This window comes from Apteryx mantelli, chromosome 8 (assembly GCF_036417845.1).
Source record: "Apteryx mantelli isolate bAptMan1 chromosome 8, bAptMan1.hap1, whole genome shotgun sequence".
In the NCBI taxonomy this organism is placed as follows: domain Eukaryota; kingdom Metazoa; phylum Chordata; class Aves; order Apterygiformes; family Apterygidae; genus Apteryx; species Apteryx mantelli.
This window is the reverse complement of record NC_089985.1, coordinates 35,885,165-35,899,672: the sequence shown is the minus strand read 5'-3', so window position 1 is coordinate 35,899,672 and position 14,508 is coordinate 35,885,165. Positions and strand designations below refer to the sequence as shown.

General features: G+C 42.8%; 1 protein-coding gene across 3 annotated transcripts in view; it reads left to right on the top strand.

Annotated features, from left to right (window-relative positions):
* The first annotated feature begins 367 nt into the window (after positions 1-367).
* RAB3B (RAB3B, member RAS oncogene family) overlaps positions 368-14,508 on the top strand; it is a 66,167-nt gene continuing 52,026 nt past the window's right edge. The window contains exons 1-3 of one of the 3 annotated variants that reach the window (XM_067301241.1): positions 396-427; positions 5,557-5,635; positions 11,346-11,573. In XM_067301241.1, coding sequence (XP_067157342.1) covers positions 5,615-5,635; positions 11,346-11,573 — 249 coding nt within the window. In that variant the 5' untranslated portion in view covers positions 396-427; positions 5,557-5,614. Of the gene's footprint in view, positions 428-804; positions 861-5,556; positions 5,636-11,345; positions 11,574-14,508 lie in introns of those variants that run through there. The other 2 variants (XM_067301240.1, XM_067301242.1) reach the window with 2 other exon arrangements.

Genomic DNA, 14,508 nt, shown 5'->3' with positions numbered 1-14,508 from the left:
ATGGCAGCCGCCACCTCTTTTTTTCTCAACGGCAGAGTAGCAGCTCATGATGCTAGATCTGCCATCACTAGGCTTCAGAGTTAACAGAGCTGCTGCCGTGAAACGGGCCGCTCCCGGCTGCGTGGAAACTGAGACGAAAACGGCCCCATCTGGAACAACCTTTCCCGCAACCGGAGCGCCAGGAGCGGCGGAGGCGATGCGCGCCCCGTCGGCAGCGCGGGGAGCGGAGCCGGCGGGGGGCGGCGGAGCCGGCGGGGGCCCCTCCGCGGGCTCGGCCCGGCCCTGCGCGCCGCCCCCGCCGCCCGCCGCCCCGCCCTCGGGCCGCCCCGGGTGCCGGCGGGGGGCGGCAACCGCCACGCGAGCGGCGGCCGCGGGACCGGCGCACGGCTCGGCTCGGCTCGGCTCGGCGCTGCCGCCTGCGTCCCAGGTGAGAGCCGCCGGCCCGCGGCGGCGGTAACGGCGAGGCGGGAGCGGGGTGGCGGCGGGCGGCGCCTCCCTCAGGGCGCGCGGCGGGGCGGGCAACGGCCGGCGCGCGCCTCCCCTCAGGGCGCCGCGGCGGGAAGCGGCAGGTGCGGGCGCGGCCGGCGCGCGCCTCCCCTCGGGGCGCCGCGGCGGGAAGCGGCGGGTGCGGGGCAGCTGCCGGGCCGGGGCGCCGCGGCCGGCGCGACTCCCGCGTCTCCCGCCGGCAAAACGCCCCAGGAGGCCGGCGGTAGCGACGGCCGGGGCCGAGAGGGGGCCGGCTGCTGCCCGCGGGGTGCGGTGTGAAAGGCTGTTCCTCAGGAACAGCTGGGAAGAAAGCGCGTTGGGGAGCGTTCATACCCCCCCCCTTTCCCCCAAGGAATACTTATTAAGCGTGAAAGGTGAAATAACGGTGTTTTACGCGTAAAATATCGTGAGTGTCCAGGGGGACCCGCAGACTGCCGGGCTGCTTTCCAGCTGGTGGGTGGTTTTGGTCAGTTCCTGTCACTCTGCGCGATTGTTCGCTGCTCCCCGAATTGCAGCACTTAAAAAAAACCTCCCAAACCAAAACAGACGCCACACGACTGAAGGGCGGTGAAACGAAGTGCTGGGAAACGGGAGACTTGGGTTTTCCCGCTGTTGGAGGGGGAGAGAGCTGCCACGACCGGGCGAGGAGGCTTCGCCCGTTCCCCGCCGCGACGCGCGCGTTGGCCGTGAGCCCGTTCGGTGAAGCCAAACCGGTTAATCGCTCTCCTCTCATTCATAAAAAGCCTGAAGCCTCCGGTTTCTGCAGCTCACGCGGTGCGAGCGGCGTCTTTTCCTCCTAAAGCTTTCTCCGTGCGCGCCGGCCGGCGGCGCCGCGCTGTCCGGCGGTAGCGTCGCGCTCGGGGGTCGCAGGCGGCCTCACCGACACCCGTATCGGCACCTTTTTTTGCCTCCCGTTCTGTCTCCGTGCTGTCCTTCCCTTCTCGTGGCGTGAGCGGTGGTGTGCTTGTGCAGTGAGCCAGGTAGAGCTCACCTAAATTAAGACTGCTAACCTGACCCCCCCCAAAAAAACTTACCCCCCTCCCCCCCTTTTTTTTTAACCTGAATTTTTCCCTCGGTCTGAGACACCAGTTCACGTTTCTGTGCATGCTTTTTTGGTGGCAAAACCTGGTTCACGTCTCTTCTGGTTTGTCCCTCCATCACTCACTCCTGAGCCCGTGCTGCACTCTCCCTCAGTTGTGCTAATAAAACTGTTTGTGGGGCTTCAGAGTAGCCTGGATTAGCTCTGGGTTAAAATAACACTCGTCTTCTGTGTTTGAATTGCTTTTTTTTTCTCTCCCCCTCCTCCCCCCCTTGTCTGTACAAGGAAGAAACGTCACTGGAACTGCAGTGTTAACTTTTGTGTCTGATCATGGGGGCACTGGCATTAGATTATAGTGGGTGCAAGATAAATCCGCATTCTGCCACATATGTGTGTGTCATTTAAAAGCTTTTCTTTCTTATTATTTGTGCTTGCTGTCCCGGAAGAGGTCATATATACATACTGAAGCCTTGGTGTGATCGCTGCCTTCAAGACTCGGTTTTGTCGGGACAATTTGCAATAGAAGTCAGACGAGAGGCAAATAAGACAATCTTTAAATTAAACTGCCTTTGTAACTTTGACAGAACTGTACTGTCCTCTTTGCAGGTCTGCTACATTTTCAGGTAATAAATTGAGAAGTCTTCAATGTTTTTATTTTTCAATAGCAATAACCCTTCTTGATACATCTTAGGGGTAGCAAGGCAATGCGTGCAATATATTTATCAGCATGTGAGTTGTCATTGTCCCTTAAATTTCATGTTAGTTGATGTGTGTGTTTTTCAAATAGCTTTTCCTACTTTGACTTTTTTTTTCCCTGTGATCTGACACAGCCCAAAATCAAAATGTATAGATCAGAGAGCTGCTTAACAGCATGACGTGTTGCGGGGTCTTGCATCACGCCGGCTGGTGGTAACACCAGGGAAGGGGACTCGTGTCCTCCTAACCTCCCCCAGTATGTCCGTGCCTGTTGCTAGTTAAGGCTGAGGAAATATTTCTTTATCGGGCACTTCTCAATGGCTAACATTGAGAAACGTCCTGAAATGGTAATTTCAACTACACTCCATCCTGTAAAAAATGTATCTCCTGCCTAAAGTTCTGCAGTACTTAGTGAGCTCTTGTAAATGTGTGCTTAGCTTATTGCGGTGTGATAGTATTCGGTCTTTGGCATAAGCACTAAGGTTTATGTTTGGGGGTATTAGCTAATTAAAACGTGAGAATTGTCAGGGCACTTGTGTCCTAATCCCAGTTAGCAGCTGGTTTGCTTCACAGCATGGAGAAGGTGGTAGCATAGAGATACTACATAACTTGCTCACCATGAATTTTCTACTTTGGGGATGAGGAGAAAAGGCAGCAAAATACAACTTCACCCGCACTGCAGAGGCATCCTGAGTGGCCATGTCTCCATGCGATTCTGACTTACAAATGGTTATTACAAGGCAATACCAATCTCCAGTCACCTGATTAGGTCAGGATACCAGCTTGCTTCTCTTGTAAATGAAAGGTTTCAGACCTCCTGGTCATGCAGAAAAATCTGTAAATATGTCTCAAGGCATCCTGATGGGGTAGTGTCTACCTGAATCTGCATATGGCCTAAGTCAGTATCTCCAAATAGTGTGAATTTCCTCATGTATCTGAACTTGCTTCATCATCCACTGCGTTGGGAGAGCATGGTCGCTGCTTCCTCTGTGCAGGGGCTCTCTCCCAACACAGAATTTAGGTACTACTTGCCCCTGGCAGGGGAAAGATCAGCAGAGAGTTAAATGTGTTGCAGCAGAGCTGATGCGGATTCATCTTGTATATTGCTCTGAGCATTTCTATTTCATCGTGCTACTTGAAGTACGTCCTTGTACTTCAGTGTATTCGGTAATGAAATACTCAAAGTATTAAATTATTTCCATTTTATACTTGGGAAAACTGAGGCAGAAGTGTAAAGCTGGAGAGCTGATGAAACGGGGTTTGAAATCCGTTATCTCAACCATCGCTGCAATGTTTGTAACAGGAAGCAAGTGCTTTAATGACTGTGCGTTTTGTAACAGCGATCAACCTTTTTGGCTCCTGCTGTTCTCTGGAGACAAGGCTAGGCTCAGGGTCAGCCTTGGCTAGCAGGAGGTCTGTGACTCCAGAAAATGGCTGGTTTCCTGTGGTTTCCTGGCTCACTGGAATATTAAGGCAGTTGAGGAAATCTACTCTGCATTTGCTCTCCCGGGCAAAAGGAGGATGTAAATCTCTTTCATTCCCTGCATCTGTTGGAAGGGAGCTGAGCTGGACTCCGTTAGCAGTTCTCCTTTGGAAAGGGAGTGTAGCATGTTTGTCAACAGGCACTAAACCAAGTGATACTAAAACAGCTGCAATGAAATCACTCAGAAATGAGAGTAAAGATGTGGAAACTTTTATTTCTTTACATTTTCACCATTGTAAAATTAGCGTAACTATGACTTTCTTCCTGCGAGTTTTGTCATGACCCTAAAATGGAGTATAAGGATGTTGCCCATTTAGGCAGGAAATGGGAGAGGCATGGTTCCAGACACGGGAAGATCGATTTGATTCGAGGAAATCTTTCTAACAACAATCCCAGCCTGCTGTGTGCCAAAATGTAATTGTGAAGTCGGAAAGCTGATGAAAAGTGATGATATCCAAAGATTCTTGACTTCTTTTGTTCTACGTCCAGCAAATTATTAGGAGACTCTTTAAAGTCTCTGCTCCCAAATCTGAAAGGGTAATATAAATAACACCACTCATTTTTTGTAAAGGTTTTTATCCTGCAACTTTCATGTATCTATTGGAGTCATGTATAACATGTGAATTCCGGAGCAAATTCACTACAAGAGTCTAGTTGCTAAGACTTCTGTACTCATTAATAGATGATAGTTTTTAATTGTGGACAGCAAAATCAATTTTAGTTTTCCATGTCAAGATGAGGGGCTCCCATTTTTAAAATCACAAAAAATAGAAAGGTGAGGGTTTTTTTTGTTTTTGCTCTTTGCTTTCTATTGACTTATTTTTGTTCTCGATCTAGCAATTAAGTTATAGGGTTGAAGCTTCAGAAACAAGTTTGCTGAAACGGTGGATGCTGCTGAAGTGGAAGGCAGAGATTGTCACAAAACCAATGAACCATTTCAGAGAATAGGGTTGTGAAGACACAGGGAAATGTAATCAGTATGGAAAAATGTGGAATAGTTTGGGCAAGAGCCCATGGAGCCGTTTGTGAGCCAAGTGAGGTGATTGTCAGTTGTGTGGATTTTGAAAAAGGATTTGTCCTTGTTTGGTCCAAATTCTGGCCTAGGGTAGGTAGCTGCAGCTTATTATTTACATAAGGTCTGAATTTGTCCGGGTGTTTCAGCAGTCTCCATAAGGCAGTATAATGTAAGTTGGGACAACAAAACAGCTGTTCGCCCTTTTTTTCTGGAGAAGAAAAAGCACCGGGGCAAAGTTAGCCTTTAGATTATATTAGCCATGAAAAAGAGGACTAAATGCTGTTATGTTTTTCTGCTCTAAATCTGGAATAACTATTACTTTAAAGCAGTTATTTTTATATAGATGTGCTGTAAGGGGAGTTGCAGCTATTTACATGTCCTATTGTAATTGGCCTTTGCAGCACAGTAACTGAGTAGACTTTGACCCAGGCTTTGTGCAAAACAAAAATACATACAGATATTTCAGCTGCTCCTTGGTTCCATTTACTTTGCTGCCTTTCTGCAGGAAATGTGTAATGATTCATTTCTGAGGTTTTATGTCCGCTTCTAGAACTTACCTGGAAATTAAATTTTAGATTAATCTAGATAATCTTCCTTTAATAAATTTAAAATCGATGACTCCAAATATCTACTATTAACTTAATATCTCTTGCTAACTCAAGCAGCGTTTCTGTTCTCATTGTATACTATGGGGCTTTCACCCAGTGAAGGAAGTTCAGGCCCTTATACAGTAGTGTTTTCACAATCTAACCTGTCTACTCGTTAGTCTCTTATGTAATATTCTCATTATCCATCTTTATCGTAAACATTGTAATCCGTTTTGCTTCTACATCGCAGGTTCAACAGTGTGACCACTCTTGATTCATATACTCACAGCAAAGCCTCCATCTGTCTCATGGATTATAGATCTAAATTGGTAACTATCTTTGCTTGCAATACTTATTAGCAGTTATGTTAGTTGTTCGTAATATATTTTCTGCTTCTGCTAAATCTCTCTTGTAGTTCTAGCATTTGTATAAATCCCCTTAAGGTCGTGGCCGTGTTTCCTTTATGAGCTTTATTCTTAGGGCAACATATATTGGCTGTAAAAAATACCATTACTTGATAGAAATCTGATTCAGGATTTAATTTAATTCCTGAAAAAGAAAAAAGAACAACAAAAATATTTTTTTTCAGATGACAGAGCACATAAAGAAGTGAGATTTTATAACAGAGAAGTGACCTAAATGTGTAGTTTGTGAACTAGACTATTTTTAATATAGGTGCACTTCTTAATATATTGGGGGGGGGGGAAGAAGGTATTAAGTCTTTTGAAAAGAAGTTATGCTGTGTGTGAATAACGCCTCTCATTGATTGCTGCTAAGTGGTAAATATTAGGGATGAAAGGAATCTTTTGGTTTAGCCCCTTCCCTCCCTCCCCCTTCCCTACTGCCTAACTTACAGAATAGTTTCCATAGTCTTTCGTACTATCTTCAGAAGTGTCTACAATGCTCCTCTCCTACGTCTCCAGAAGAGCCTTGACAGGTTGATGATCTTTTGACTTTAGAGCTATACAGGTTTTCCTAGTTCTACCTTTATTGAGCCTCATTATTTCTGTTTTTATGAAGTGACTGTATCTAATCTCCTGTTTTCCTTCCACATTCATCAGTAGCTATGGATAGCCAGGAGTCTAAAAGGTACAGCCGTGTCCCTTCTCTTGCTGCCTGTTGTTATCACTGATTTCTCTTAAACTGATGGTCATAACTTCTTATCCTGTTTTATTTAATTATGTATTTATTTATTTTCTGTTGGCTAATCTTAAGCCCTGGAACATCGGAATAGTAAAATGAAAGTAAGAAAAGGAAGTTTTGACTGTGAAATACAGGACTGGTTCCTATCCCTGCTAGTTTTGTTAGCCGGTAAAATAGTACATCAGGCAAACAGTGGAGGTTCAGTTGCTGAACATAAGTAAAATTAGGCTGGACCCAGCCCAGACTAGCATGCTGTCTTAAGATTTTTGACTCTTAGAAATATATAGTGGCAGTTTCATCTCTAGCTTCTAATCTGTCTAACAAAAGAAAATGATATGTGCTAACAGATGATGATGAAACAGTTGAAAACATTCAGGTTTAAGTTGCAACTGGTATAGAACCCAAAACACTTGTGGTAAATTTCGGTTTTGGTTTTAAAAATAAAGCAGTAAAAAATACTGAAAGATATTTTTATTTTTAGAAATACACAGAATTCATAATATATAGAATACATGGATTCATAACATGTTGGAAGTGCAAATATTTCTTTATGTGTCGCTTTAAGTATAAGTTCCATCAGCATGACCACCTTTCACTGTTGACTGAAGTGGCTGACAGCAGCCAGCAGGACCCTTTGCCTAAGGCAATTCAGACTTCTTCCTTGCTATATTGTGAGAGATAGTGGGACATGAAAATATCCATGTCTGAACAGACACATGTGGCTTCTAGTAGAGAGAAGGCTAAACTTCCCAGGTAATGCTCCAATTTATTGTTTGTTGTCTATGAGCAGATCTAGAAGAGCTACTAGTTTCTAGGCAGAATGATAATGACTGGAAACATTCGAAGTCAACATTTGTTTTTCTGGAAGTGAATGGATGGCAAGATATACCAGTTGATTTCTACCCCCTTCTTCCAGCACCATCAGTTTAGACGGTTCATGTATTGCTTTTCACAGAAGCTGGCTGTAGGCAGTAAATATTGAAGAGCTGGGGTAACAGTTGACCGATCTTACTGATTTGTAAGAGCAGTAACATTTTGATGGTTCATGTTACACTGCAAAGCTGTTTGATTCTTCACTACAGTGTTAGTCACAAACTTAAAGAACGCGGCTGGGAGGAACCATCTATATGATATATTTCATTGAGCACTGAAGGCAGTGAAGGCTGATTTCCTGTGGAGGTGTGTCTCAGGGTGACAGGCTTCTTTTTAAACTGCATTAGACCAAAGTAGAAAATTAAGGCTGGAGAGGTGTCTTGACTGAGAAATGCATTCTTTGGTGTCTAATAAGCTCTGATTAAAGATTTTTATTGCTATTAGAGCATTTGTAGCATCCTCCTCCTTTGTGGATTCTCTGTCTAATAAAAGATGGGCTCACACTGCAGACTTCTTCCTCAGTATGGGAATAATAAGGTATCTTGTATCTATAAAACAGCTTATTCTCACAAAACTTGCAGGAACTGGATATGTTTGAGACTTTGATCCTGTTCCTAAAACGTATAGGGAGATAAGTTCTCCATATTAGTATGCTTTCACCTGCAGAGAAATGGGCTACCCAGGCAAACAACCAAAAGATGCAAGGTCTCGTACTAAGGTTTTCTCAGTGACGTTCTAACTGGCAGCTTTTCTTCTTGTGTACGATGGGGTTTTTGTAATGAAGCTAAATCTTTATTGTGGAGGATTTTTCTTGAGGACTAGTCCAAGCCAGTGGAAATAGAAACCATCACAAGCTTCTCTTTTACACTCTTTCAACAAGTCTGTTGGGAGCTGTCCGACGTTTGCTTCGCTTTTCTCTCTGCTGCTGAGGTTGAATCTCTGCTGAGTGCAGGAGGCCAGCAGGAGGTGTGATTACATGGGCCCTTCTCTCGGTAGCACAGCAACTGCCATCCTTTCCCACTGCTCAGTCCCTTCGGCTTGGTTCCTGGGAGCAGAGAACTGAACCAACTTAAAAAAAAAATAGCCCTGCAAAATAGGAAAAGCGTTAGGAGGAATTATTTTTAGCGGGGATCTGTTCCCTGAACCAGCTCACTGTGCAGTTCTTAGCACTGGCATAACTAGGGAGTACTTGGAACAGGGGTGTGACAACAAGTGGGTGAGCAAAAGAGAAGGATGAGAATTAGGAGACAAGTCTGCTCATTCCTAGCTTGAGGATTCAAGCACATATTCTCGGGCAGCCTTGTGAACGCTTTCAGGCCAAATGCTTGTTGAGTACAACTTCACTAACAATCTGCAGTCATTAGTATGGCTGTCCTTCCAGTTTCACTTTATTGACCGGAGGAGGGAGAGGGAAAAGTCAAATTTAAGCAAGGAGATGGAATTTGCCTTTGAAAATTTTGTGCTCTGACCCTGCCTCTAATGATTCTGTGAACCGAACTGTGGCGTCTTCAGCGTAGCAGTTGCGAGCCCAAGGCAGTGAGTGTTGTGCTTCTATGACAACAGCACCACTTTCTGTCCAAGTATCATTTGATCTTATTTTCTACATTGTGCTTCTAACATAGCTCCTCTAGCTGGTCACATTCTGTAATTGCTTTTTTAACTGAGATTTGAAAGTAGCATTTGTAGCCAGGTACACTTTTGATTATAGCAATCTAGGGGGTTAATGGAAGCAGCAGTGTTTCATTTAAAAGATTGTCTTGGAGTGCGTGGATGGATTCCATGAAGGTAGTGGAAGAAAGAAGATATCGATTCCTATGTGATTAGTGGAATGCTACTTTGTTAAAGGTCTACCTGTAAATCTTTAAATGTCCAGGTTTCAAGTGATGAGGGCATGTCACTTTTTCAAGCCTCTGTGAGTGGAATGGAGAAGTAAAGAATTTTTTTTCCCATTAGCAAGTGCACATGTGATTTCAATGGCATTTGTGGAAATCACGTATGGGTATGAGGAAGATAAATTACTCAAATATAGAACTTGTCTCTGTCTTCCAGCTTGGTGATGGTACAAATCAACTAATCATTTGGATTCATTATTTTTGCAGCTGAGTTTTCTGTTTGAAACTGGCAGTGTATGCATTTCCCTGAGCATGTGCATGGAAGTCAGTTGGTGTTGAATTCTTCATTTTAAAAATTCCTATTAAGATCCACAAGATGTGAATAAAAGAACATTTTCTCTGATACACTGGTCAAGAAAATTTGTACTTGGGCTTTTTGGAGTGCTTGCAAAGGACCTTAGTTTAATAGCAGTTGAAGTTAAGACCTGTATGTATCAGAATTTTACTGTATCCTATAGAGACTCGCTTGTGGGAAGATATTGCTGCATTCAGTGAAGCTATTGAGTACTCAGCTATTCCTAAATTTCTTCAGAACCTGTCCTCATTAATGTACAGTCTATGAACGAACTGTCTGCTGCACCAGACCTTGTCTGTGTGAGAAACCTGCTTGTATTTAAGCAGAGATAAACAGTCACACATATTTTACTTAAGTTTAAACTGAGATGGTTTTGGTTTGTTTCCCCTTTGTTGGCAACTTAAGTTAAATTGATATCCCAGTTTAAATCGGTTTTGGACAGAATTTTGGTTTATAGCCATTCAACTATACTAAGTTTCAAACTGTTTTTTTCAGCAAGTGGGTGAAGTCCTGTGTGTGAGTGAGACTTGATAAAAAGGAAAGTATTCGGGCAAACGCTCAGAGTAGATGTTAGTGGGAGTTTTGTTCCCGAAGATACCTGTGAGTCCAAGTTGAGGGAAATATTAACTTACTTCTTTGGATGTTGGGGGGAAAAAAGACTTCAGTTTCCGCTCAGACTTTGCTTTCTGACATAGCAGATGAATAATGCGTGTCCTAGTTTGGTGGATGAGTAGCTGCTGTCATTGCCCCAGTTCACACAACCCCCTGACTGGCTCTCAGGAGCCCAGGCCAAGTGGTTGACTCGAGCTAGATATAGAAACAGAGCTTTAAAGATGAAAACCTGGCATGTCTGTTACAAGCTAAATTCTTCCAAGCTTCCTTTTTCTCCTTTCTGTGATAAATCCAGTTGGTACCACAGCAGAAGGTAACTACACGAATAGAGGTGAAAAGACAGAGGCCTGCCTTTTTGCACAGCGTGTCTGAGCTGCGTATTTCAGATTCCATGATTGCTTTTTGGTTTCTGAATTCAGTGCAAGGTCACCAGAGAAGGAGGGATCCTTGAGGCTACCTCTTTTTTTTATTTTATTTTGCTTTTACCCCCAACGTCCCCAACTCTCACCTTTGCCAACAACCAAAAGAGATAATCTATCCCTTCCAAACGCTCCTTGCAACCCCACCGAGCCATCACATTTTGTGCAGATGCTGTTTATTTTAACCACAGTCTTGAGAGTAGGTAGATGTTGGGTGGATTCAAGGTTGTCAGCTGAAGTTCCTTTTGCCCACTGATGTTTTGTCTCCTCCCATCACTAAGTTTTTTTCTCTATAAATATTGAAGAAAGAACTTTTCTAAGAATAGAATGGTGGTGGAGCATGAGATGGTAATGCAGATTTCCTTTTATTGTCATAAGAGGAATTACTCAGTTTTATCTGCCTCCGTGGCTGCTTACTAAATTGCGTAATATGGTGCACTGTCAAAGATTTTGTTTTTTGGTTGCAGTACTGCAGTTTATTGGAGAAACAGAACTGGCACCCTGCCATTGAAGTAAAGAATGTTTCTGCACTAGTATATGAACAATTTGCAATAGCCATCTGTTATTCTTTTAAATACAAAGAAGCATAATAGGTGCATTTCTTGGGTTTGAAAATCTTACCAGTGCAAGTGGATAACAGAAATTAAAAGCCAGACTTTACAAAGAGGATTTCAAGGTGTATTCCTATTTCTTCAGTAGATATAATGCTAAAAAGCAGAGAGAGAAGCTAAACACAGGGTGTGCAGTTAACAAACACTAACTGCTCTTAAATTTGTTCTTTTTCAATGTTTTGTCATTTTCTTAGATGGCTTCAGCAACAGATGCCAGATACAGGCAGAAAGATACTTCAGATCAAAATTTCGATTACATGTTCAAACTCCTGATCATTGGCAACAGCAGCGTGGGTAAAACGTCCTTCCTCTTCAGATATGCGGATGACACCTTTACACCAGCCTTTGTTAGCACAGTAGGAATTGACTTCAAAGTGAAAACCGTTTATAGGAATGACAAGCGGGTGAAGCTGCAGATTTGGGTAAGTGCCAGCATTTTCAAAAATGCTTTATCTTTGACCTAACACAGGTATGATGGTAAAATATGGCTTCTTTTGAAATAGATCTTGGATTAGTATAGATTCTTATTGCTCATGTGTTTTGTGTGGCCAGACTTGTACAGGTAAGCTGAAGGGTCCCTCTGCTCAAAAACCCAGTCGTGAGACTTTCTCAGGCTTTTTGAGTTACAGCATCTGAGGCCAGTAAAAAACAAACAAAAACCCCGATGTTTCCTGAAGTGCAGAGTGGAAGACCAAAGGCAAGCAATTTTGTGAACAGTTCATGATGTTTATTTTTACGAAAAGCAAGTGATTTCTTTTATGATAGATGTTGACAAATGACTTAAATTGCATTTGCGCTGTAGGGTTGATCCTGGTAGCACTTAACCCTCTGTGTCCCAGTGAATTACTAAATGCGTTTAAAGAAGCTGGGCTCAGATTGCTGTGCTTTGAAGTACTACAAAGCCTCAGCTGAATTCCTTAGCAAAATTCTCTTCTTCTGTTTTGCAGAAAAAGAAAAGATCTCAGATTAAGAGAATGCTAGCCTGATCTCTTTTAACAATTTCCAGGAGCTAGCTCAGTAACACAGAGTGTCTGTCTATTAGTGGTTTCTCCCACAAGTTAAGCTTAAGTTCAGTATTGAAGGTAAGTTGAAACTGCACAGCATTTCCACCCAACCCCGCCCCAGCCAAGAGCACAGTCTTCTAATTGATCTGTATGCAGTAGATTTATAATTAATCTTTAATTATCAGATTTCAATGTAATATTATAGCAATCGCATTATTTCTTACTGTGACTGACGTGAATTCAGAGTGATAATCTCAAATGAGGAACTTTTTTTATTTCCTGCAAGTATATGATTCATTTTTGTTTCTGTGTTGCTGGATGCCAGATACAACGAATGACATAACAAAAGATCCTCTCTGTGTTGCTAAATCCTGGCTTTGAAACGAATGTAGATAACCTGGCATGGAACTATTTGCTTTCATTTAGAGTTTGAGTTATGGGAACATTCAGACTTTAGGCTCACTAAGAAATTACATGTCTTCCATCCTGTGTTTAACTTTTTTAATCTCAGAACATGAAATTCTGTAATAAATTGTGTAAAAGCAAGGCAGAAAGAACCATGAAAGATATATGTTTTTTATAAAGGTACTGGAATTAAAATGAATTGAGCAAGAATTTTACATAAATCTGTTTTGAAGGCTTTTTTGGGGAAAAAAGTCTTTAATAACCTTAAACTTTTCATGAAAAGAGATAGTATGTCAGGCTGATTCTTCAGAGAGCGCTAGCTAAAGGATCTGTAATACTGAAGTATCAGCAACTTTGTTGATTTGAACTTTATTTTCAATAAAAGGTTCGTGTCAGTGCTTGACAGTTCCTGGAGTGACTTGTGCTCTTTATTTCTGTGCTCCTTGCAGGTATCCCTGATGTGTGTCATGATTTAAGAACCTTAACAAAAACTTTGGGTGTGTACCTCTTTAAAAAAAGACACAGTATTTGAACTTGTTTACCTCTTACCTGTCATAAGCCTAAACCTATAAGGTCAATGTATGCCTCAGGTTACGTGCAGTAGTGGGGCTGTTAACACACCAAAACTCTGTGTACGAAAGGAATTGTTTTTTTACTGACCTCTCTTCTGACTACTTTTTAAAATGATTTACAGTCTCTGTTGAGCTCCATTCTGCCTACAAATGGAAGGAGGCAATGCCTCGATTTCAACTGAACCATATTCAGAGGAAGAGATTATTTAGTGATAATAAGTTGCGACTAAATTTGCAGCATTTAATGAAAAATGGTGTATGTTGTGACTGACATTCAACGAAAGTAAAACAGACTGCTATAATATTCTTTTTGCAAAAATAAGAAGCAAACAGCCACCTTTGAGAACAGCTGGAAGAATGTTTATTTTTGTAAGCTATTGTGTACCACATAACATAAGAAGCGTATTTTGGAATACTGGAAGTACTGGAAACTTATTTTGCAACATAACTTACAAGTCTGCCTTGAATAACCCTTTCTACTTCTGTAAAAAGCAAAGCCCCGCATAGCGACAGAGAAATGGGCTCATGAATTGTTATTTTATCCTAGCAGTATAATGTGCTCATAAATGGGAAGCTGTTACTGGATTGAAAGAACTATAGGAAGGAACTTGCTACATTTCAGTATCTATTACTAGCAAAAATGACACTGGAACTAGCTGCAGCTGCAGTGTAATGGCACTGGTGGTGGCTGCTCTGTAAAGCTCCTTCCAGCGACATACAAAATGGGTTGGGAGCAGACGAAGGGGTTTCAAGTTACCAGCTTCTGCCTCTAGTAGGGATAAAACCAGAAGAGAATTAAGTCTGAAACTACCTGGTGACAAGGCAGGATGCGGCTGTGAGAGAGATCAGGGAAGAAGGCGGAGGACAAGGGGAGTTTGCCAGGACGCGGTTGCTCCCCGTTGCCTGCTGCCGAGCACGTATTACCTGCCAGCCCTCGCGTGGCAGTTGCTGTGAGCGTGGGACCCCGTGCTTCCATTTTTTAACACTGTCACTTGACATTTAACACTTCGCCTTTACTTACAACTTTCCAGCTATGTTGACCTTTTTTTAATTATGAGCACCTAAGCTTGATTTTAAGTCCTAACTGGATTGGGTTTAATATGAAGCTCTTTTTTTTTTTTTTTTTCCCCAAGGGAGGAAGGAGGGGATGCAAGTGCTTAAATTATCCACTCGAAATTTCTATATAAAATCCAGAGAGTAACACTGTTATATTCTCTGCGCCACAGACCTGCATTTCTTTCAGCACATCCATGCTTACAGAGCTCTGTTAAGTGTGTGCAGCTGTGGCAAATGAGAATTGGCAGGCTGGAGATTGTGTACAAATAGCCTTGTTTTGTGTCATATAAGTTTCAAAGGAGGAAAAAAAAATACATAAA